The sequence below is a fragment of the Aspergillus brasiliensis genome, assembly GCF_001889945.1.
Source record: "Aspergillus brasiliensis CBS 101740 unplaced genomic scaffold ASPBRscaffold_3, whole genome shotgun sequence".
NCBI classification, from domain to species: domain Eukaryota; kingdom Fungi; phylum Ascomycota; class Eurotiomycetes; order Eurotiales; family Aspergillaceae; genus Aspergillus; species Aspergillus brasiliensis.
The window spans coordinates 2,522,596-2,546,869 of record NW_027137444.1 but is presented as its reverse complement, the minus strand read 5'-3'; the positions used below and the strand labels follow the sequence as shown (position 1 = coordinate 2,546,869).

Below are 24,274 nucleotides of genomic sequence, written 5' to 3'. Positions count from 1 at the left end.
CCCGATAGCCAGGGACAGGTAGTCCGTTGCGCAGCTTGCTGTCACCGAAGTCCGCCGGACGTTGTTCATAGCCGGGGTGCCATTCGGAGCCGCCGTGAGGGAGACTGATCGGTCTAGGAAGCACTCCAGATTGCGGCGGATGCCCATGGTGAGAGCCAAACGGGTGGTTGTGGTACTCTGTGAGCTTAGGCGCAGGCAGGACCGGCCGTTGCGCCGAGTAAGGAGATGGACGAGGCTCGGGCGATGGCTGGGTCACGGGCTTTTTAAGATGACACTTGTGGCATTCGTACAAAGTCTGCGATCCTTCGCTGTTGATGGCCGATAAAGCACTCTTTTCCGCTGGACTGTACTCCCCGTTCAGGCGCGGGAGAGCATGCTGGGACGGAGTCTGATGGAGGTATGGAGGGCTTGCAGAGGCCGTACTGAATCGAGACCCCACAGGATCATTCAGACCAACCCCGTTCAGCAGCGGCGTCCGGTGGTCGACTCCGGTCGTGCGTCGCGACTTATCTAGGGGCCACCATCTGGGGCTGAAGGAACTGGAGCAGCGCGCACACTTTCTCGTCACTTCAGCGTCAGCGACAGGCCGGGGGGCGTGATTCTCGGAATCGATGACCATCTCATCCGGAGCATCCTCTGGCGTTTTGTGACCGTCCTTTGGCGCCGTCGAAGCCACTGGAGCCACTGGAGCCGCTGGAGCTGCTGGAGCTGCTGGAGCTGCTGGAGCTGCTGGAGCTGCTGGAGCTGCTGGAGCCGCTGAGACCACCGGGGGTGCCGTGACGCTGTGGACAGACGAGACTCGGCGATTCGCGGAAGGTGGCGCAGTCTGATGCGAGACATTGACAGATTGTTGCACGTATGCTGCCTTTCTAATAGTTCCTGTCAAGGTCAGGTCGGCTTGTTTGTACGCCTCGGCATACCGCCGTAGAGCGTTGACACCCTCTTCTTCTGTAGGCTCGCCGATTTCATGGATATTCGCCGTCACTGGATGATGAGGACACCAGATTCCCGCCGAAGCCGATCCAACTTCTTCCCCGAGCCGTACGCTGTTCACGGTATCCCTTCTGGAACTTTTGATAGGGGTAATATCGAATCCGAACTTGTACTGCGCTTGGAATGCACAACCAACGTGGAAGCGGGCGTTGCAGTTGTTGAAGTGGCACGGCACACATGCGCCCTTATCGCTCTTGCAGATCTTACACACATCGCGCCACTTGTCTCTTGGAATCAAACCGAATCCCTCAGCTGGCTCAAGCTCCTTTGCATTGCCGAATTTAATCTCCGGCGTCCACATGGCACACGTGACGTGCACCCAGTTGTTGCCGGCAGTTCGCTTCAACGGCTCTCGGGGACCGATGGGTTTGCCCACGGCCTCTTGCCTTTGTCGGTACAGCTTGATCGCCTCATTGACCATCTCCTTTTCCAACCGTTCCTTCTCCCGGTCTCGTTCAGTCTTCTTCTTGTGCGTCGACCTCGGCGCCTCCATTAACTCATGCTCCGTCCAGGTCACCGGACACAGGACACATTCATACGTGGTCGAGATCATGGGGTCGCGATCGTTGGAGCACATGTCGCAAAGCCACTTGACGCAGTTCCGCGACGGGCTGACACCGTAACAGCTTCTGTGCACGGTCAGTCGGCAGTCCCTACAAGACAGATGCTGGTCGCCGCCTGGCTCCATCTTGTTACAGATGGAACATGGCAGCGTTTTAGCCTTCGGTGGATCCGGAACGATCGGTGCTGGTTCAGGGATGCGGTCCGCAGCGACTTTCTTCTTTGGAGCTGGCTCCACGGAAGTGGCTGTCGATGTCGCGGCGCTGTCTTTTTCGGTGGTCCGCCCTCCCTTCTTCTTTGTAGTCTCCTGCTGCACCTGCGGGTTAGCGTTCACCGGGACGCCGATGGAAGCCGCCGTCGCAGCAGTCGCACTGTTGATACTGATGGGAGTCTCAGTGGAGACGAGGAGCTGAGTTAGGAGCTCCTCATCTACTCGGCGACGCCATGACTTGTTACCACTTTGCGCGATCTTCTTGGCCACTTCATCGACGCTCTCCCATTGGATACCGTACTTCCTCCATAGCAATGCACAGCGCAAGCACAGGGCTACGGTCAACTGTGGTCCCTTATCCTTCTGCTTTGACGCTGGCTCGCTCGAGGTGGTGGTGCCGGGCGCAACGCCTGGGGCGCGCCGCCACTGACGGGAAGTTCGCGTCGAGCAGAACTTGCACTGGAACCCGCGCTTCTTTTCGGTGGCTTTGTCGTTATCAAACGCCGAGTCGTCATGATCGTCGGCCACGTCGTCCACGAGCTTCGCCGCACTACTTCGCTTCGCTTCCTTCTTGCCCCGTCTGCCTTCATAAGCGCCCCAGATCTGACGACCGCGCGGCGTTTTCTTCCACATATAGTAGAACCTCACAATCTGGTAGTGAGGCACAGTACCCACGTACTTGGTAATGTTCCGCCACTCCGACCCAAACTTGGCAACTGCCTGTTCGAAGAGTTTCAGTTCTTCTGGGCGTAGATGCGGCTCTTTGAGATCCTTGTATTTGTTCATCGTCTTCAACTTTGCCAGAGCCGCGTCGGCGTCGAAGCTGTTAGAGTAAAGGAGTTCGAGAGCTTTATCGAGGAAGTTAGTGGCATATTTCTCTTCCCCCAGCTGAGGAGCCAACGCCTTGGCGCGCTCCATGTAATCGTCCACAAACTTCTCCCGCTCGGCGGGGCTGAGATGGGCACCAGGCGCGTCGTCTTCGCCCCGAGAGGATGGAATCTGGTCGGCACTGGGCATCTTGAACATCAGCTCTGCAGTGCGGACTTGCTTCCCGCCCACCGTGACCGGTTCGTCTTCGCCGCGTCGTACGTATCCCAGGGGCTCGTCCATGACCCACTTCGGTCGGTTGGCCTTTTCCTGTTTGGCGGCTTCGATGGCGGCCACGGTCTCCTTGGAAAGCTTCGAATCTTTGCGACCTCCGGATCCTCGCATATACTTTTTCTTGATATCGATGGGCTTGACATACTCCACCGGCTTTCCGGGCCAGGCATTCACCATGGCCTGATGCCGAGGTCCCAATCGCGAGCTGGCGCGTGGGTATATGCGGTCGTCATAATCGAGAGCGTCTTCAACACGGCAGTGGATCCCTAGATAGCGATAGGGCCACATTCTGGCTTGCGCGACCTGCTCTTCGGTAGCTGGCCGCACCTCTTCCTCCACGGGTGCCGGAGTGCTGCTTGTAGTGCCATTGGTTACGCCATGGGGTTCTTCTTCCTCCTCTTCGACCATCTCTTCATCCGCTTCCGGCTGAGTTTCACCCAGTATCGGGGTATTCCGTGCCTCGAGCTTTCGTTCTTGAGCGCGACTGCATGCTGCGCAAGCCCAAGCAAAGCCACGGGCCGGTTTCTTCGTCAGGACCGGTCGTACACAGTACATATGATACGTGCTGTGGCAGACAGCACAATCCACCGAGTCATTGCTATTTTATAAAAAGGTTAGTATGATTGAATCATCCCATCGCAAGAGAGTGCGCATCGGCATACCTCGCGGCGTACAAACTACAGCGCTTGCAGGTCTTCACGGCACTAGTGAGCTCCTTCCGTCTTCCGATCTCAACCAGGACGAACTTCCAGCGTTCGTCCAGAACCTTTTTGACGTTGCCCGGAACATTAATGACCTTGCTTGTCGGGATTACGTCGTAGTAGCGGTGGATGTATCGGTCGAACATCTTGTCGTACCAGAAACAATCCCGGGTCTTGCGGTACGTGTCGAAGTCGGTGATCTCCGACAGGTGTTGGATCTGACATTTTCCGCGTAAGGATGTGAGAGGACATGTGTCGGAATGCATGGAGGCAAAGACCAAACGCGTGTCGGCCACCTTGCGCTGGATGTCACGTGGGCGATAATACCAGTTCACCCGCAGTGCCTCGATCGGGCCGTTGGGCGCATCTTTCGAGGGGAGAAATTCCATGATCCGTGCCAGATAATACGGTTCCCCCGGCGGTTCACAGATCAGATAGACGTGGTCTAAACAAGAGGACTCAGTGTGAATTTGTGCAATGGCAGCGATGGCAGAAAATGAAGAACATAACAGATTAATTCGAATGAAACAAAAGGGGGTAGATCTCACCATTGACGGCGAAGGTCGTGCCGTCATCGGCTCTGAGTTTGCCATCTTTCAGATAGGCACCACGGCTCTCGAAACTGACCATGTTGGTTTCGGCCGGATTGTACGCCAGCCCGGGGGCTGTCGTAAAGATCTTCTTGGCTGCATTCCCACTCGCAGCATTGGAGGTGGTGGAACTGGCCGGCTGTTTCCGTTTCCTGGAAGAAGAGTTGGCTGAGGCGGGCGCCGCCCCCTCCTCGAACTTGGCGGAAAATGAAGAAGTGCCGGGGATTAAGTCTTTGGCAGCGGCCGCGCCATTGGCACCATTGACCGCCGTTAGACTCTTCCGTGACGTTGCCGATGAGACGGGCTCCTCACTGTCGGCTTTGACGCCATTGACGAAGCTGCCGGCAATACCGCTACTCCGCTTGGTGGATTTCGAAATTGGTTGAGCGATCTCTAGGTCGACATCGATGTCGCGATCTTCCGCATAATTGGGGCGCGGAGCGGCATTGCGACCTCTGGAGCGGGTCCCATACGGTGCCGGAGTGCTGGACGCGCTGGGAGGTTCCGTCGCGGCGATGTCTGAAGCAGACGCGCTGACAGCCATGGGTTGAGAGGTGAGGTCGTTCCCGGTGGCGGCACTTTGGGGGGTGGGCGCCTCTACCGACCCCGTTCGGGAAGTCTGGCCAGGGGTGGGCATTCGACGGGTTGTGCCAGATGGCGACGATGAGTTGGGTTTCCCGGGGTTGAGGGGGGACTTTTGGGATGGTGACCTGTCCAGGGTCATGGCCAACCCTCTAGTGGGAGTCCCAAAATAACCTCAGATAGGAGGAAATGTAATACCAAGAGGAAAGGTGTAGTGTTGTTTTGGGGGGGTTGTGAGTTAGAAGAAGAGTGGGCGATGCACCTCCGGCGTGGTTGGTTGGCGTTTGGATGTCCACAGGATAGCAAGAGTTAAAGGGAACACCAAACTGGATGGGGAGGACGCGGAGATGCAAAGCTCAGCAACGGGCCGGGACGGAGAGACGATCCCTCATGAGATGGGGAACTCTGCAGCCGGGTGGAAGGGAGAGAAAAAGAGAAAAGAAAAAGAAAAGGGAACACGAAAAAAAATTAAAGAGAAGAGGAAAAGGGAAAATGGGGATCAGGTCTCGCGCTGCAAATATTTGCCCGAAGCAACTGGGGAACCGTCAATCGACGGTACCCGCCAGAACCCAGAAAGCGTAATGTAATGGAGAAGTGGCAGCAGCTTTGCTTGTCGGGACCGATTCCCTCAGTTCTTCCCGCAAGGGCGCCGAAAGGGTCAAGCTTGGTGGGTGTTTAAAAGGGCAAAAATTGGGACACGCCCACAGGGTGCGGAATATCAAGATCGACAACCTTCCGCAAAGTGATAAGAACAACACCAACCCGAATGGGACGGAAGGATCACAGAAGAACAACAAGAAGCAGGAAGAAAGCAGACCGGCGGAGGGGAAAGAGTACCGAGCTGCATGAACGAAGAGGCGAAAAGGAGAACAAAAACGAAGAAAGAATGTAGGAGGAGAGTAGGGAGTAGGGGAGGAGGGAAGAAGAGAGAAAGGGAAGAGAGAGAGAAAGAGGAAGAGGAAAGCAAGTTGTGAAAGTGTGAGTGTGAAGGAGAGAGTGAGTGAGGGAAGAAAGAAAGGGAAAGGGTCGCTGGAAACGTCGGAGTAGTAAAATGAAGGTTAGCGGCGGTGGAAGCCAAACAAGCAGTAGAGCCACTTAGGGCGTTGGGAGACTCGTGGGGTGAGCACAGGATAAGATCAGTACTTGCGCCAGCAGCCAGTCAGATCTCTCCAGTCGGCGGAGGTGGCAGAAAAGTACGACCACAGGAAGTTATGGAGGCAGTCAAGTCAGTCCGTAATGTGTAGGAGAGCAGGTTGCGAGCGAGATACAAGGGCCGTCGTTTAATCGGCACTAGTAGTAACCTGATTGATGGAGGATGATGTATGCTGGACCGGGAACTACCCAAGCATGGAAGCAAAGCACAAATCCATACGGATGAGAGTGACGTTGTGATGAGAGAGGATTGTAGGAGTGATTGTACTACTAGCAGTTGTGCTAAAGGCGTAGTACTAATCGGAAGGGGGGAAGGGGGATAGATAGTTCGGAGAGAATGGGAGTGAAGAAAGGGAAGAGGGAAGAAGAAGAAGAGGAAGAAGAAGGATGGATGTGGATGTCGGGGAGAGAGAAAGAGAGAGGGGAGGCGAAGATAGCAGCCGGCAGTAACAGCAGCCAAACTGGCAGTTCTTTTGTAGTTCCGGAAGGAAACGCGAGTCAAAGTCAGAAAGGAAAAAGGACAGGCAAATGGAAATGCAACCGCAACAAGTAGTAGTCTAGTGGAAGAGAAAGAAAGCGAGCGAGAGAGAGAGAGTCCAGAAAGAATCAGGAAAGCCGTCGAGGATCCCGACCAGTCCACGTCCTCGCCCCTAGTCCCGATGTGTTAATATGACGGATCCTCCATCCACCCATGAACCAGATGAATAGTTGCTTTCCCTCCCTCACGCTTTTCCTCTCTTGCGCACAACTCGCTCTATCGGCGCTTCGTCCTATCTGCACACCCCCATCCCGGCCTGTTCTACTCATGCTGGCTCCAGCCGGCCTTGATACCCAGTTCGGACGGTAGTACCCAGGTTTCGCTCCCCTTCGTTCTCTTTACTTTGCCTCCCACTCTTTCCAGAGAATCCTCATATAAGTTTGATCTACTCCAACAGTCTACAATGGAGGTATTTAAGTAGGTTGCATGGGTATATATATGAATGGATGTCCGTGTCTGGGTTTCGGGATTTATTTTTATAGCACCTTGCTTCCTTGCTCGTCCAGGCGGCGGCGTGTTTGACCCGTTGGGTGATCTACGTCGGGACGCTGGGTTTTAGTGGATTTACTTTCGTACTAGTAAAAGATCTCTCCTCGGAAATTAGTCAGTGGCCCTTGGGGAGGAGGAGGGAGGAGGGGGGGAAGGGAAGAAGAAAGGGATTGTGTGGGCCGAACGACCCGAATGCGAAAGAATGATGATGATATCGGGGGAGAGGGGCCATAGCGATGAAGAACGGGGAGAGAAAGAGAGGAAGTAATGGGAATGGAAGGGAAGGGGAATGGGGGAGGGACCTGGAAACCTAAAATTAAGCAGCAGGGGAAAAATGGAAGAAAGAAAGGAAAAAGGGTAAATTTTGAAAAAGAAAAATAGAAAAAAGAAAGAGAATATGGGACGGACAAAGGGGAGAAGGGCAACGGGGGGAAACAGAAGAAAAATGATCAAGAGAAAGGATAATAAGAATCATAATAATAATAACAATAATAAAGACGGACCAAAACGATCTTTGCATTCATTCATATTTCACTCATCCGTCTATCCAGTCATTTATTCATTCACTCATTTTCATTATACTCTCTCGATCAATGTATGGCCATCTCCTTCTATCTATTATCATTGCTTACACTCGAACAGTCAGCCAATACTCAAGTAAAAGTTAAGTGACTAGCATGTAAAAAAAGAACACCGCAGGCGGGAGATGAGGCGCTGGCCAGGAGAACCAGCAAGAGGGCATGTCGAATCTGTGGCAGGAATGTTGTCACGTAGGGCAGCGCATGCGCGTTGGATCTGAAATCCAGAGCGCCAAGTCCCTGTGCAGTGAGTGCCGAGTGGACAGATGGACCCATCCATGCCATCGAAGGCGCAGCGGATATCGTCTGTTTCAGTCTAGGACAACGGAAACGGCGTCAGCATCGTAACCAGGAGCAGGGTCGGCTGGACAAGAAGGAGTAGATTCGAGGGTCTTATTCTCACGATTCCTCTTTTTCACTTCTTTTTTCCCTTTTCTTCATATTATTTTTGTTCACATGAAGGACAAAGATCTTTTGGATTATAATGTATTTGCTCAGGTTGGATAGTGGGGGTTTGTTGAAGAGTTCAAGGGCAAGGCATGGGAGGAGGTCGTTCGTGAAAGTTGATACCGCATTGTTACGGGGGATGTTCTGGAACTACTAATCAGAGCCTCTTATTTGCAGAACACCCAACCCTTCTCGTCCAGAGTTGGTGAATCACTCTGTGGAGTACAAGGAAGATGTTATAACAATCATAATGATAGAAAACAGCTTAAGTGAGGAGTAGAGCGAATGTGGATAGAGTCTTTGTCTGAAAGCATTAGTTATTTCTGGTATTATTAGTTAGTAGTAGTAGTAGCAGCAGCAGCAGCATGTATGAAATCTCGTAGGCGGAGAGCATTTACCACATCAGCAGCAGGGGCGACTCGACAGTAGGCAGGCGGCCAGCCAGAAGGCGATCGAGGTTGAAACATGGTACCAGACTTGCCTTTTTCACCGTCTTTGAGTTTGGACCGACGGTCCATGCTGAGAGAGATTTTCCCGGGGGTGGTTTCTTACTGACTGACCTAGGGAAGGGGAGGGGCAATTGGCGCAAAGAAGTGGTCCTGTACGACCGGAGACTGGAGGCATGGATACGTGCTGGACGACTATGCTAAGCCATTTTAGCTTAGGCGGACAACCGAAAACTCGGTTCAGCGACAGGACAGAAAAGGGTGAGGGAGGGAGGGTGCCAGTTCCATGGCTCCCTTCGACCTGCAGTGCTAATTGACTAGTGGTGATTAGCAGCGACACAAAGTCGATCCTCAGGCAAGCCCCGGGCCTTCTTATGTGAACTACCCACTTCCGACCACTAATTGACGGCGCCGTCACTCCGGTGCGGAAATTCACACCCGTTTGATTCTGGCTCGCGAGCCCAGCATTGCCGGGAGAAGCCGTTCTCAAGAACGCGCTGAAAAAGGCGGGGATGATACTCGGTTGACGGCTGTTGTCGCTGTGTTGCAAAAGAAGGCAGAGGTGGGCGCATGTGGTCCAGCTGAGGCGATGAGGTGATGATAACAGTAATCCGTCGACTAGAGCGGGAACTTGGCCCAACCCTTAGCGCCTGGTCTAGGGTATTATAATAATAATATTACCACTTCAGACTCGCCTTCCTAATCCTAGCAAGCCAACGAGTCTTTAGTAACTAGTAAGGTGCTTCCTCCTTATCATGGTTCACTATGGATCTCCCCCGCGACGGCGGATCGCTTGGGTGCGAGGTTTTTTTTTTTTTACTTTTTCTTTTTCTTTTTTTTTTCTCCCTTCGATTGTCTTGGCCTATCCGAAGGGACGTTCCGGCCGGATGGCAGCAGGTTAGGTAGATACTTCGGATGATGACCAGTGCTCCGGGGAATTCTGTCCCAATCATTTAGATCACTCCAAGTGCCTGGAGGAATGATAATCACTCCCGTACTTTACGAGGTCGATCAATTTGAGGCTGGTCTGAGTTACATCATCATCATCATCATCCCGATAAGCCCAGCTGGAAGGCATCCCAGGTCTCCGGGCGACTAACGGACCTTGGAAACTCCTGGGATCAGAAACCGCGAGTCAACCTGGTCCAATAAGACAGCGACTTGGTTGCCGCGCTGGTCGTCCTGGCTTTTGTTGCCACATTACTACAGCCTTCAGCAAGGTTTACCCAAGCAACATGGAAACGGTTTGAATCCCGCATTTGAGAGGTCAGAAGTAAGTACTGCTAAGGGGGCTATCAAGTGGTTTTCTTACCAGATGTTGTTGGTTACCGTCAGGGAGGACCTACATAGTATTTAAATAGCAGGCAGTAGGTACTTGTACTGTGGATGGTCTGTTGGCTTGGACTTGACGGTCTTTCCCCGTGAAAGGTAGATTGATCGGGGTTGGTCGGCTCTAGTGTTTCAACTGCCTAAACCGACAACTACTACTCCTACCAAGCCGGACGGGTTCTCCTGTCACGACTCGCACATGTCTTAGAATAGATGGATGAAATAGATGTCAAAATGTGGTGGTTTCAGATTAAATCGCAGTTGTCTCTTTTGAACAGTCGGACCGTCGATATTGGTGAATTACAGTTTGAGGGTCCCGGTTATTTAATTCCTCATGATCATCGTCTGATGACCGGAAACGCAAACCCCAATCATAATGCTCAGCTGCCTCTACTCAACCCAACCGACCGACCAAAACGTGTAAGGTGTAGACGCGGCAAGGTGACTCGATCGTCCGATGCTAAAGAGCGCGCTACTGTGATGGGGACGGTATGAAGGAGTCTGGCACCTCGGAACTGACTAGTGCCTGCAGAGGGCCCTAGAAAGGAACGAACTTATGTGTTACGAATGTACCCATAAACAACAGATCAGGCTCGGCTCAGGTAAGCCTGAAGCTGGGTTTCTTTGCTGAACTCCCCTGAAACCAGCATTGCAATATTATTGCTTAGAACAAAACTCGCCAAGGTGTGAGAAAGAATCGCCCGAATCGTCATGAATAATGATGATACGGTGTACGGGGAATGTAAGTCTGATCAAGTCTGCTTAAGCGTGAGTGGCCACATGTGGGTGGATCACTTGGGGGGAGAGTGGGCTTTTCCTCTCATTGCTCTTTTTCTTTTCTTTTTCCTTTCCCCCCTCGTTCCCTTTTCTAGTTTTCACTTTTGCCTTTCTTTTTCGGGCCCATAGCCTCCGGCTCAATGGTGAAGAAGAATGGCATTTTGACCCGAGGTATCCGTCTACCTGGGACACTCTGTCCATTTCAGCGTAAACGACACTGTAGAACTGAGCTAGAGCATTCTCAGAATAAGAATTGTGTTTGTCAAGTCGATAGCACGACAATTTACTCCATACTGTTATACACGGCATGGGCAAATTCATAGGAGTGATGACTGTTCATAAGAGGCTCGCAGCGCGGGATGTCAGGAGAGGACGCACATGAACCAACCCATCAAGGGGCGTGTCGATAAGAAGAATAATACTCGGTAAGCCAGACTCGTGTTGCGCAGGTCCGCATTTTAGCACTCCATATGGAGTTGGAGGCTGCCTGGCCTTACCTTAGTTCTTCCGTAGCCAAAAGGCTGTTGTGATCCTAATCGTCAGGTGACCCCAGGCAGCCAGCCCGCACGAGCCAAATGAGTTGGTAAGAAAGAAACAGATATTGTTATGTTAATGCAGTAAGTTCCATGGTGAACTTTTTGAGAAGCAGGATTGATGCAGTCCCCCTCTCCTCCCTCTCCTAGAAGAGTAATCCGATGCCGGTCGGAAGGTATGTATGGAGGAGAGGTGAACTTCCAGTTCAACTAGCGATCAATAATAAATGTTGGGTTCTGATAGCCGGGCTTCTTCTCCGGCCACCCTTGCTTACTCACCTACCTTTAGTCTGCAGAGCGCGAGCGGGACAGGAAGGAATAGCGTGGCAGCTGGATTCTTTCCAACGTCTGTGCCCCCCAGCTGGGTCGCAGGGTAGAATCGCCCGAGCTGGTGAACACTGGCTACATAGTACCAATAATTATTATATTTTGCTGTGTTCAATGCCGTTGCTGTGATCAGTTTATTACATATTGTTACTTTTTATCTTTTGGCTTCCGACCTCGATGGACCTCAATTCCATCGCCCGTGGAGGAATCATATCCGGGGCGCTGCTAGGCGCCATATGGCCAGTGCCACTTGCCTACGGAAGATGCATGCCGCTATTGACTAGCACACGACCAACCTCCGTTGGGTAAGTCATTCCCTTCGACTGGCGGATCAGCAGGGCTCCGATTAGCGGGTGAGCCGATCCAGGAACGTTTCCACACGGGAACAGAAACATCAAAAATCCCATCATTAACTGATAACTACTGTCGATTGATTGCCATTCATAGTATTATTATTATCATTATTATCCAATTCCTGGGTATACGCGTATACTACAAAATACTACTGCCTAGATGGTATTCTTATTCCTCAGTTCACAGCAGGGTGACTCGGGCCTATCAGACTTCGCGGCATGTAGTATGTAGTGTACGTAAGTACCACCTAGCGGCCTTAGGCTTGTAGACAAGGCAGATCGGGGATGTGATGCCTGAGGCCGATAGGTCACCCACATTTCTAGTGTATGGGACGGATGGGATGCAGTTTCCCGAAACGAGCGCGTTGCACCCGCGTTCCTGCCAGAACCATCACCACCACAAACGGGCCTCGCCAAGGTTTTGGAATGATTGCTTCCATCATCACCATCGTCAGTATCATCTCTTTGGCCTGGCCAAATATCTGACACGTTTGAATATCTATTCTTATTGATTTTGTGGTGTTTCGTCCCAATCAAACTACTATGTCCTTGTCCCACCAGGATTACTAGCCATCCTTCCAATGCTTTCTGGGCTCTCTCCGACCAGAATATATTTTCCATGATTCTCATTGCTTATGGGAGCCCCACGAGAGCCGCCATAGCTGTACAAAGGTCTAATCACCGACCCAGGTATGTCTGCACCACCTGGGCAGCCATTTCAGACGTATGGCTTCCAGACATCTGTCGATATTGCCCGCCAGCGGACGTTTGAGGTAGTCCCATTGGCTGGAAACAAGCGACCCCCGGACCCTTCTGCAGACGATGATCACAGGCCAGTGGGAGTAAGACATTCCACGACTGCTCCTGGTGCGGTTGCTCGGTCGGTAGATTTTATCCGCCCCTCGTTCATCCTTCCCAAGGCCCGTCTGGTCGCCAGTGATATCTATCCGGTTGCTGAGACGCCGCCGGCGTATCGTGGTCAACAGCCGAATGTGTTTCCTACCGACCAGGATCCTGCACACAACCCCCATTTGTCCTTGAAGTACCCCACGTATGGCTTGCCCCCCGGACTGGTGGCTAACTTTGCCGCAGCTGGGCTCAGCAGTATCTACCAGTGGCAGGCATCATGCCTTCTAGCGCCAGGTCTCCTCAAGGGCGACCGACATTTGGTCTACACAGCCCCCACGGGCGGAGGGAAGTCTCTCGTCGCCGATGTTCTGATGCTCAAGCGTATCATTGAGAACCCCGGATGCAAGGCTATCCTTGTCCTTCCATATGTTGCCTTGGTACAAGAAAAGCTCAAGTGGCTCAGGCGCATCGTACAGGATGTCGAGAAAAATACCCACGATGCTGAGGACCAAGCACCCAACGAGAAACCGTACCACCATCGGTGGAACAAATTGCAGCGATCAATCCGCGTTACTGGGTACTATGGTGGAAGCAGGACTGCTGCATCCTGGGCAGACACGGACATAGCTGTCTGCACAATCGAGAAGGTGCGTTACATCTTTGCCCATGAAGTCACGAATCATCTCTGACTGTTGTCATACAGGCAAACTCTCTAATCAATTCCGCCATTGAAGAATGTAGCATTGGCGACTTGGGCGTAGTTGTTTTGGACGAGCTACATATGCTTGATGATGAACATCGCGGGTATCTGTTAGAACTCATGGTCACCAAACTGCTCCTCTTGCGACAGAGGACCCAAATCATTGGCATGAGTGCCACTCTATCGGTATGATTGTAAGCTCAGTTCGCAAGCCTGGGAGCCATCCATCTAACGGTTTCTAGAACACTGAGATGCTTGCAGAGTGGATGAATGCCGCTTACTTTGTCTCGACATACCGACCAATCCCGATTGATGATTACCTGGTTTATGAAAATGCAATATATCCTGCAGCAACCTCGAGACAGCTTTTCCAAACGATTTCTAAACTGAAGTCGATGTCCAACGCCACTCTCATGGAGCGCATGCCCCCGCATCGTATGATTCGCCCCTCGACCTTCCGCGAACTTGCAAATCCCATGACAAATTCAACTGTAGCCCTGGCCATCGACACAGCTGGTGCCGGGCATGGTGCTTTGGTCTTTTGTGGTAGTCGGCATATGTGCCAGATGCAAGCAGCTATCATAAGCGAAGCAATGCCGGCCCCCTCGGAGAACACGGATGAACTCAGCAAGCGTTTAGATTTGCTTGCTGATTTACGAAGTTTGCCCAGCGGCTTAGACCCAGTCCTCGAAAAGACGCTCCTGAGAGGCGTAGGGTTTCACCGTGAGTACCGTTCTCATTGTTCCCACACGCATATGCTAAGCTATCGTTGTAGATGCGGGGATGACAACAGAGGAAAGGGAACTGATAGCGCAGGCGTATGACCAAGGTGTCCTGCGTATACTCATAGCGACCTGCAGTCTTGCGGCTGGTGTCAATCTCCCTGCACGGAGGGTTATCATCAATGGAGCACGCATGGGCAGGGAGCTTGTAGGTCCCGCAATGCTGTAAGGTGCTCCTAATCATTCGTAGTATGCTATGGGCTAATTTTTGCGAAGAAGACAGATGTGTGGACGAGCTGGTCGCAAAGGGAAGGACGATGCGGGGGAGACTTATCTAATTTGTGGGGATAGCGACCTACAAGCAGTATGCGATCTCTTAGAAGCAGATATGCCTGCCATTGAAAGTTGCCTGGCCCCGGAGAAGAGGGGACTTAAGAGGTGAGTTCCTGACGCCCGCTTCTTGTGACAAGGATAGCTCACATCCCACAAGAGCACTTTTGGAAGCTATTGCGACCGGGCTTGTCTCTGGTCTCGATGCCATCAAGGAATACGTTCGATGCACCCTTCTGTACCTGACGGTGGATAAAAAGGTAGCCTACGGTATCATGGGTTCCGCACTGCAAGAATTGGCCTCCGAGGGGCTTGTACAACTGAACGACGACGAATCATACTCGTCAACACTACTTGGCCAGGCGGTAGTTGCTTCGGCGTTTGCGCCCGAAGATGGTCTCTTTGTCTATGAGGAGTTGAGAAGGGCGTTGCAAGCTTTCGTTATGGATGATGATATGCACATATTCTACTTGTTCACGCCCCTGCAAGCAGCCATGGCCACTCCGATCGACTGGCTTATCTTTCGCGATCAATTGGACAATCTTGACGAAAGTGGGCTACGTGCGTTGCAGTTTGTTGGTGTTAGTCCCGGTTTTGTGAATAGGATGTATGCTGAATTATCCAAAACCCACAATCCCTTCTATCAGTCATCAAAGCGCTAATGGATCCGCAGGGCACAAAGTGGTGCATCACTCAAAGAGAATACGCCAGAACAGATAAACCAGGCCAGGATCTACCGCAGAGCGTATACGGCATTTCAACTTCGAGACTTGAGTAATGAAGTGCCATTGGCGGCAGTGGCCAATCGCTATCGGATTCCGCGGGGAGCAGTTCAAACACTGGCACAACAGTGCCATGGCTTCGCCGCAGGTATAGTGAAATTCTGTCAGCGAATGAATTGGGGCATGCTTGAGGCAGTCTTGGATCATATGCGAGATCGTCTGGAGGCTGGTGCGCGCGCTGATCTGCTGGAAATGGCTCAAGTTACCTATGTGAAAGGATGGACTGCCCGGTTACTTCGAGAAAATGGTTTCCGCAATTTGAGGGCATTGGCGGAGGCTGATGCGAAGGATCTTGTTCCTATACTTATGATGGTGTGACAGACCTTCATGGCAGTGTATGACAAGGCTGTGCTAACCGAAATTCACAGGTAAACCCGCGGAAGACCCAGAAGAATCAGCTGCACCCGACGGAGGCCGAGCGCTTTACCAGAAAGTTGCTCGCTAAGGCGGAGGTCATTGTTGCATCGGCGAACAAGATATGGGGTACGTATAACTGAGCTTCTGTTACTGTTCAGGTCTGGCATTGCTAACCCAGATATCCCAACACTCATAATAGAACGCGAGATGCAAATTGAAATAGATGAGTGAACGATTTTGAAATGCCGTGGAAGCTATACTGGGGCGATTTGGCGCTATTTGCTCGACATTTTGGGCTATAGGGTTTATAAGCAATAGACCTAGACGTTCCCCGCGCAGTATGTGGCCTTCTCATATCGAAATTACAGGAGAGCAGTATGACAGTTTTATTCCTTGCCAAATGGTAAGCTTCTTGATAGAGCAGTGCTAGATTTACATGACATGCCATCTAGGTCGGCAACTCAAGAGCCACGCTGCTCGGAGAGATGACGACAATCTTTCTAAACACCATTCAGTTCACTTTGAGCCGCAATCGGCTCACCCAGATCGACAAAATCCAAGAGGATGAAGTTGGGCAAGCGATCGTATAAGGAGTAGCACAGATCTGCCTGGGCTCCGATGCTCCCCGACCCCGACACCGCGTTGGTGTCGGATGCACGATCCTTATCGGGAATGAGGATTCCCAAGATGTCGACATCCAAAAAGTGATTGACAATATACATCCGCCCGGAGGCCGACGCACCAGAGGGCCGGTCAATGCTGCAGTTGGGGAAGGTCGCATTCGTCACATCATACGGGGTCTCGAAGAAGTATGCAAACTCATCGAGGATGTATGGAACGGTCGAAGCATCGGCGCCATAATCTGGATATCCGGTCAAATAGGCCCCTCAGGACGCACCAGCCTGGCTACTGCTTACCAAGAAAAGACACCAGCCGCGTGCCATTTCCGATTAATTCTCGTAGGGTCGGCCACTCATCCATGGCCAAGGTGTTTGGAGATGAACTCGGCACAAACGCATAGTCTGAGATACCGGAACTGTTGAAGACATCGCCGAACTGTGACACCGACAAACTGTCACCGTTCGTAAGGAGGAGTGTCACAACCTCATCTGGGTTGCTTTCCATCCAGGACTTGACTGTAGTTAAGAATGATTCCAGACTGCCCGCGTCCTCGAGCAGGCACGACGTATGGCATAGGAGGATGGTATCATCTAGTGCGGACTTGTGGGTTTGGCCTTGAAGGAAGCGGATTCCCAGGTCCAACTGCTGGGTGACGCTGAGATCCTGGTTATCGGAGAGGAGTGATCCAACGAAGGGACTGTCGTGGGCGCCGACCTGGGTAACGTTGGAATAACGACGATCACAGTAGTCAGCCTCGCCGTTGCAGGTGGACTGCGCGATGATTGGCACAATGGATGTTATGCCCACCGCTAGGCCGAAGAGGATGGGTGTGGGGAACATCATCATGCAACCGGGTTTCCGGTCTTTTTAACGCAGTTACTGCTGGATGTGACAAGGGGGGATACCGTAGCGGGCAGGGAGGATGCCAATAAATGAGGAATGCACCGGCTTTATTTATGCCCTGGCCCTTGTTGTACGATATTCAGCCCATATCAACATCCTCTGCTAATATGACCGCGCCAACCATCGCTGATGAAATCGTAGTGGCTTGTTGGAGCTATCTGCAAGCTTGTGACCTGCACGGGTGATGGTGAAGGATAGTGTGATAGCCCCAACCCGGACACCAACCGACAGGGCAATCACGGTCAAGCATCATGATAGGACCGGCGGGAGACCATCTAATAGCCAATGCTACTCTACACTCAAAGCTCGAGGGCTAAGTCTTCGAGTGCAGGACTAGTGGATGCTGACCGCGCCACTGCAATCCAATCAAGCGGGGGTCTGGAAAGGAGATGACGAGTGGTTGGTTCGGAGTCAGGCGGTTGGGATATATTAGCAGATCCTTAGCCTGACCTTCTGGGGCGCGAGATGCACAGTTCCTGACTGGGAGTATGGAGTACTTGCTGACTGTTGATAACATGATAACTATGGGGTATGGATATGTTCTCGCACTGCTTTTCCTGAAGTGACCCGATGAGGGGAAATGAGAGGGAGATTGTTGTCACATGGGATCAGTCACCATGCAGGTCAGAAGCTTGACATCGACGCACTGTGTCGTATCATGACTGGGACGTAAGGGGGCAAGAATACCCCCGTGATTCGCATTATCTCATGCTTCTTCCTTCTAAATGGGTGTTTCTGGTGCCGAATCAACTGAGAAAGGACTCGAAGAGTTCCCAGTGCTTAGGGAAATTGATGCCTGAGGCATGAAGAAGGCGACCCCGTTTCTACCTCGGCTTTGCAACACAGTCTTCTCAGCCACGGAGTCGATCCCAGCGATAAGTTGGCGGAATATTAAGTATTGGGAACTGGGAGAATGTGACGTCTCCGATGAGATCGCTGGACTGGATGTCTCTTCCGGAACCGCCCACGTGGAATGGCATCAGTCTTGTGTAGGGATTATTGCTTTGCTGTTCACACAAGGAAGAAACGAAAATCAGATCCTGTAGAACTATTAAATTAGCGGTTTACATAGAATACAAGGGGGAAAATGGCGTGCTACTACGGAGTACATCGGTGCAACTTCCTATATATCTGACTGGCTAGCAACCACAACAATGGACATTCATGCATCCAGGCACCCAGGCATCCGTTGGTTCTTTCTCCCCTTTCCGGATTGGGACTAGGCAGGCTTGGGGCTCCATTGGGAGCGTAACGGTAACCGTACCAAGATACCAAAGAAACCAACTCCTCCTTCGCCGGTGGGTATCTCCGGTATCTCTGCCTGGTCTCTGCCTGGCCGGTCCTTCTCCATTGCGCCCTCACAAGTCCAGTTCGATCCAAGCTCGTCGTGGCCTCGACTGCTTCCCTAGATCATCACCCACTCTCCGCGGCACCAGATCTTTTTCTACCTGAACAGCTCGTGCGCCTCCTCGCTGTGCTGTTTCCCCGTGTCTGCCGCCGCCCTGAGCCCAACATCCAGCCCCCCGTTGATCCCGGCCAGCCTCCACTTTTATTGCCCCGTTGGAGCTTCGTGACATCGGTTGTTGAGACCATCAGCGCCTCATCATACAACTCCCGTTCAACGTCCCCTTGCGATCATCGTTACTTTTAGACAAGACAGTTGGAGCGATGGTCATTCGAACATCCCGCCGATGAGCTCCATGATCGAGACCAGTAATGACTGGGCACGAGAGGATGAGCTCGATTTGGGCCAGGAAGACGATGAACACTCCCCCCCCGCCCACAACGGCGTCTCCGATCATGCCAACGCTCAGCAGCCACCGGAACATGGCTCAATGGCTTACTTCGAGGAGGATCTCCCCGGCATAGCCAGCGAAAACCATGTCTCAGGAAAACCAAGCCCTCCTGTTGACGCCGATACCACTGACCTCCCATCCTCGCCGCAATCCGGGCAGCCCGGCGCTCCCGGTAGCGTTGATGAGACCCTCTCGACGCCAGATGATACCCCTTCTTTGCATGTTGGTCGCGATTGTGTTTGTCCCGCCCTGACTTCCCCGCTGATCAGAATAGGGCTCTGTTCTATCGTCGCGAAGTAGCAGCGCGTTGGCCCTCCGCGGCTCTCCTCTCCTCAGTCCCAGTCCTTCCCATCGCCCGTTCGATCGTCGTTTCCAGTCCAGACTCTCCTCCGCATCGCCAGTCAGTTTCCGACCGTCATCCCCGTTTCTGGCCCAGATTCACTCCCGAAAATCTTCCCTTACTAGCCATCTATCGCCGGGGACCGTGGACTCGGGCGCAGACACCCCTCTGGGCCCCTGGGATGTTGTGCAATGGACTAGATTGAGGAAGCTCAATGGGCAGGCATTCTCGGAAGTTGGCAAACGGAACTTTGGGCATCCTACCTGCATGGTCGTTTCGACGTCTATCGTGGTTGGTACGTCCAAGGGAATCATCCTGGTATTTGACTACCAGCAGAACCTGAAGACTATCGTTGGACTTGGGACAAAGGGTACGTTAAATCCTTAGCTTGGCGTAGGTCCCTGCTGCTGACTTGGCGCAATTTAGCTGTTGAATGTGGTGCAATCACAGCGTTAGCGCTTTCGGCAGACCACTCGACGGTTGCTGGAGGCCATACCTCGGGCGACATATTCACCTGGGAGATCTCGCGGTCAGCACGGCCTTTCCTTCATATTCCCCCTATTCCCGCGAGTCAGGTCGAGACCCGAACATCGGACGGTCATATCGCGGGTGGGCCGGTCATCCATGTGGGCTTTCTGGGAACGCGACGGACGGCGCTGGTATCTGCCGATAAGCGAGGAATGGCCTTCTCACACCTGGCTACTCGAGGAATGGGCGCAATGGGGCGGACGGTGAAGACCACTCGGATCTTGGGTCGCTATCCTCAGGCCTTCGCAGAAGGAAGCCGGCCCCGAAAGCCCAGCTCGGTCCTGGCATTCTCGCCGCTCCCGCTTGGCAATGTCGAGCAACCCACCGACTCGCTAGGTCTGGTGGCCATGCTTACACCGTATCTCCTAGTCATTGTTTCGACGACGCCTATCGCGCAAACACAGCACAAGTCGCCTCGTCCGAAAGAAGTTACAGCTCATGGCGCCATGACTGGAGCCCTTGCCTGGTTCCCCGCTATCCGGCTCAAGGGTAAGGATTCAGAGATTTCCAAGACGAAGCTTGTATATTGTTGGTCTAATGTCCTGACGGTGATGGACGTCTCGGAGGTGGAAACCGAGGAGTCGCCGAGCCGTGATCGCCCTCCAAGCCTCTCCTTCAAACCCAGGAGCCGATGGAAGGCCGACGAAGCGATCGTTGCCGTGCAATGGCTGAGCCGCTCCGTGCTAGCAGTGCTTACGATCACACAGCAGTTGCTTATACTGGAAGATCACACCATGCGTGTCACGGAGGCCGTCGACCTTCTCAACCGGCACATTTACCACGTGGATTTATTTTCCTCCCAGCTGCATAACTTGGTGGAGCAGTTCAATGAAGAGGATACTTCGATGCATGGAGTGGTGGCAGACGCCTTCTACATGAGCTTCCGCTCCTACAAGGGGCGCCTGTTTCTCTTGGGCTTCAACGAGATGCTGATCGGCAGCCTGTCCAATTGGGCGGATCGGTTGCTAGCCCTTATGGAAGCCGGTGACTTTATCGGTGCGATCCAGCTGGCGACATCGTACTATCAAGGTAGCGCCGAGAAGTTGACTATTGGATTACCGGAAGAGGATGCACTGAGGCAGCCGTTGGTTCGAGAGAAGCTCCTGGAAATGATCTCGGCTTCGCTGAAGTATGCCTTTGGGAGGAATGCAGAAGCGAACAGCGGAAGGCTGGGCAACGGACAGCTTGAGAATCTTGCCGAGGTGTCCATTGCGGCGTGCGTCTGTATGTCCGAGGAGGACTTTCTTTGGGACGAGGTGTTTACCTGGTACGAGGAGAGTGGCCTACCGGGGATGTTCTTGGATGCGCTCGAATCGTACATCGTGGATGGGACCGTCCGCACCCTTCCTCCGACTGCTGTGAAGGCACTGATCAACCACTTCGCAACGAATCACAGCGCCAGCCGACTGGAAGAAATCATCTGTCTGCTGGATACCGCCACGATGGACATTGACCAGACCACATCGCTGTGCAAGCATCACAATTTGTACGACGCATTTATCTACGTCTGGAACCGCTGCTTGGGAGATTACGTGGGCCCGTTGCAGGAGCTTTTGCAGCTTATTCCGACCCCGGAGGCTCTCGTTAACGGGGAGTCGGCGGATGGGCTCAAGCGGTACACTAACGCGATGAAGATGTTTCCCTATCTGTCCTTCGTCCTCACTGGGCGTATCTATCCTACTGGGACAGACATGGATGACGCCGAGGCAACTCGAGCCAAAGTGACCCTGTACGATTATTTGTTCTCTGGCAAACCATCTGGCATCAAAGCAGGGGCTCGATCTCAACCAGGCGGGTCGTTTCCCGAGCTCCAGGCCATGCTGCGATTCGACACATCCAGCTTCATGAGTATGATGAACGAGGCGTTCGAGGACAGCTTTCTGAATGAGCAAGAACCCGATGAGACTCCTGTCAGGGGGGTCTCCATTACCCGACAATATCTTATCAGCATTCTATTACAGGTTATGACCCAGTCCTTCGATGCATCTGATACCATCTATCTAGACATGTTTCTTGCGCGCAACCTCCCTAAATATCCTCAATACATTCTCCTCCCCGGCAGCACCCTTCACCAGGTCTTGGAGCGGTTGTGCCGATACCCGAGCCTGGATATGGCCGACGACTGCGAATTGAGCGCCGAGTACCTCTTGTCCTTCTACCACCCCCCCAACGTCCAGGGCATGATCCCGCTCTACAAGGAAGCACGCTTTTTCCGGATTCTAAAAGCCACCTACCGCTCTGAAAAGCAGTACCCGGAGCTGGTGCGCACATACCTTGAAGATCCGAATGAGCAGGAGGCCATCTTTACCTGTCTCCAGGACTGCCTGCGTCCTGGCTCAGGACTAGGTAAGAAGCAGCGACGTGATGTTGTCGACGTGGTCAAGGAGCATGCTGGCCAGCTGGTCGCGATTGACGTGGAGAAGGCCGCCCAGACGATGCATGGGCTCGCTCCGGAAACCCACAAGACCTTCCTTGACATTCTCAAAGATGATACCGGTCGGCAGTATCAATATTTGGGCGTTGTGGTCCACATGTCTCTGCAGTCTGTGACGGAGGGACGACAGGGCAAGCCCATCGACAACCGGATGGTCGAGCGGTATGTGCAGCTGCTCTGCAAGTATAACCCGTCTCGCGTTGCCGACTTTGTTGATGATCTACGGGTGGGAGACGTCCGGCTGGAGGAACTGCTGCCATCTATGGAGGAGAGTGGAGTGGTGGACGCGGCCGTGATTCTGCTGGCTCGACAGGGCCAAGTGCGGGCCGCAATGGATCGACTCATCACGCATCTGGGGACCCTCGAGTCGGGGCTGGTAGGGATTTTACAGAATCTCCATGATAGTCCAGACTCTGCCACTACTACGGAGGCGATCGACCATCTGGTTGAGTCTCTTGACAAGTTTACGCGTGTGGGAACCTGGCTTTGCCAAGGGCAAAGCAAGACAACGAAGAATTCCCGCGCGGTGGAACGGAATGGCACGGGCAAGGGTGCCCTGGAGCAACCTCTCTCCTTCGACGAAAGCCTGTGGCTCGATCTAATCGAGGCTGTCGTGCGGACGGCCAGCAGCGTGTTTGGCTTGGTGCAGCAAGAGCGTGCAGCCCCAGTGACCCCGGCAACCAGCCACTTGATGTCGGCATTCCGGGCGCTGGTGCAGCAGGTGTTCACGTCGCTGCTTTCCAGTACGGTGCGGGTTGGCGGATCGTCAAGCAGCGAGCGGAGCGACGTAAGCTTCCTCCGCATTCTGCGGGCATTCCTCACGCGGGCGGCCAGCTGGTCGCCCTCCCTCTTGGAGCTGCGGGCGGTGCTGGCATCAATCTTCTCAGCCTACACATACGAGAAGTCCTTGTTGGCACTGGCGAACGGCATGCTGGATCGGGACCTGTTTGTGCATGTGGACGAGGTGACGCGGCTCCGGCAGCGGGGATGGCGACCACGCGGGCAAGTCTGTGAAATCTGCCGGCAGCGCATCTGGGGACCTGGGGTTGGCCCCCAGTTTTGGCAGGCATGGGAGCAGAAACAGGCAAAGACGCACGAGCAACGTCTTCAGAAGCGACTCCATGTACAACTTGACCCGGCGACCGCGCGGGGGAAGGGCAAGGCCGCCGATGCAGGTCAGCCGCTCCCTCTGATGGATGGCCATGCGGCCGTAGCAGATGGTGAGGGTGTGAATGGCGAGAACGCCACGGTGCCTGCTGGGCCAGTTGTGATCTTTTCCTGCCGGCATCTCTACCATCGGCGATGTCTGTTGGAGGTTGATCCATCGACTGCTGGGCATCCCACGCATCCCCAGCACCGACACCATCATCAGTATCAGTATCAGCATCGTGGAGGACCGTTTCACCGAGGAGGATCAGACTGGGAGGAGGTGTTGGCATGCCCGATGTGTCCTGTACATAATGAACCAGCGATGGCAGCGTGATGACGATGTTCTAATAGCATTTTCTCTTCTAATTTTTCTTTCATTTTCATTCTTATTTTCTCCTATATGCGTTGTCTAATTCTTCCCACATCTTCACTCGAATCTGACAGGATCGGCTGATCGAGGGAGGCAAATTCCCGCGAGCTGTCAGGGCCATTCAAGAAGACCGAATACAATTAACGTTGGTGAGTGGCATTCCAGTTACTGCATCCGGGCGGGGATTTTTTTTATCTGCTGATGCTGACGGCTATTGCTTCCTGCCAGGCTGTTTGATTGGGCTTCAGATTTATCGCGTGGCCCTGCAACTGCTTGCGGAATCCTTCCCATCTCGGGGCTGATCTTCATCCTCCGCCGTTTGACTAGACGCCCAGCTGCAGACTTCAAAATGGTGTCCTGCTCGCCTTTATTGGCCCAAACCTTGACTCCTTCACCTCCCTAAAAGTCCTCTGGAATGTGCCCGATCGCCTGTCATTGGCGTATTTGATTTTCTGCTGCCCGTTTTCATGCCCTATATTGGCCCGCAGATTAATTAACGGGCTCAATCCATCTATCCACATGGGCCTCGCAGCTGGCCTCGACAGGGCCTCCACGCCTCCCGACTGGTCCTGCGCTTTGGTCCGGTGGGCTTTCTGGGCTGTTCCTAGTCGGCGCCACCAAGATCGTTAGTGTCTCTGCTTGAAGGCTTGACCAGACCCGGAGGCACACCCCTATCTCGGCGTCT

At 53.2% G+C, this 24,274-nt stretch overlaps 7 protein-coding genes across 7 annotated transcripts; 2 read left to right on the top strand and 5 right to left on the bottom strand.

Annotated features, from left to right (window-relative positions):
- Positions 1-307: 307 nt before the first annotated feature.
- ASPBRDRAFT_471516 (uncharacterized protein) lies at positions 308-3,624 on the bottom strand. The gene is made up of 2 exons (XM_067625794.1): positions 722-3,624; positions 308-539 (listed from the first exon to the last, which is right to left on the bottom strand). The coding sequence occupies exons 1-2, from the start codon at positions 3,419-3,421 to the stop codon at positions 507-509; spliced, it is 2,733 nt and encodes a 910-aa protein (XP_067482268.1). The 5' UTR covers positions 3,422-3,624; the 3' UTR covers positions 308-506.
- ASPBRDRAFT_119720 (uncharacterized protein) lies at positions 3,495-4,881 on the bottom strand (the record flags this gene model as incomplete). Its single annotated transcript, XM_067617283.1, has 2 exons — positions 3,495-4,012; positions 4,116-4,881. The coding sequence occupies 2 exons, from the start codon at positions 4,879-4,881 to the stop codon at positions 3,495-3,497; spliced, it is 1,284 nt and encodes a 427-aa protein (XP_067482267.1).
- Positions 4,882-7,419: 2,538 nt separating this feature from the next.
- Positions 7,420-8,271, bottom strand: ASPBRDRAFT_40259 (uncharacterized protein). The gene is made up of 2 exons (XM_067624318.1): positions 7,900-8,271; positions 7,420-7,812 (listed from the first exon to the last, which is right to left on the bottom strand). The coding sequence occupies exons 1-2, from the start codon at positions 7,935-7,937 to the stop codon at positions 7,572-7,574; spliced, it is 279 nt and encodes a 92-aa protein (XP_067482266.1). The 5' UTR covers positions 7,938-8,271; the 3' UTR covers positions 7,420-7,571.
- ASPBRDRAFT_40258 (uncharacterized protein) lies at positions 8,224-8,824 on the bottom strand. The gene has a single exon (XM_067624317.1). It carries the CDS (start codon positions 8,459-8,461, stop codon positions 8,276-8,278), a length of 186 nt encoding a protein of 61 aa, XP_067482265.1. The 5' UTR covers positions 8,462-8,824; the 3' UTR covers positions 8,224-8,275.
- A 3,576-nt stretch (positions 8,825-12,400) lies between these two features.
- Positions 12,401-15,679, top strand: ASPBRDRAFT_52985 (DEAD/DEAH box helicase; the record flags this gene model as incomplete). Its single annotated transcript, XM_067626985.1, has 9 exons — positions 12,401-13,204; positions 13,261-13,443; positions 13,500-13,980; positions 14,033-14,204; positions 14,256-14,417; positions 14,470-14,916; positions 14,983-15,403; positions 15,460-15,574; positions 15,648-15,679. The coding sequence occupies 9 exons, from the start codon at positions 12,401-12,403 to the stop codon at positions 15,677-15,679; spliced, it is 2,817 nt and encodes a 938-aa protein (XP_067482264.1).
- Positions 15,680-15,948: 269 nt separating this feature from the next.
- ASPBRDRAFT_52984 (uncharacterized protein) lies at positions 15,949-16,912 on the bottom strand (the record flags this gene model as incomplete). The annotated part of the gene is made up of 2 exons (XM_067626984.1): positions 15,949-16,310; positions 16,366-16,912. 2 exons carry the CDS (start codon positions 16,910-16,912, stop codon positions 15,949-15,951), a joined length of 909 nt encoding a protein of 302 aa, XP_067482263.1.
- Positions 16,913-18,663: 1,751 nt separating this feature from the next.
- On the top strand, positions 18,664-23,553 carry ASPBRDRAFT_193690 (CORVET complex membrane-binding subunit VPS8; the record flags this gene model as incomplete). Its single annotated transcript, XM_067620660.1, has 3 exons — positions 18,664-18,990; positions 19,043-19,478; positions 19,535-23,553. 3 exons carry the CDS (start codon positions 18,664-18,666, stop codon positions 23,551-23,553), a joined length of 4,782 nt encoding a protein of 1,593 aa, XP_067482262.1.
- Positions 23,554-24,274: the final 721 nt, after the last annotated feature.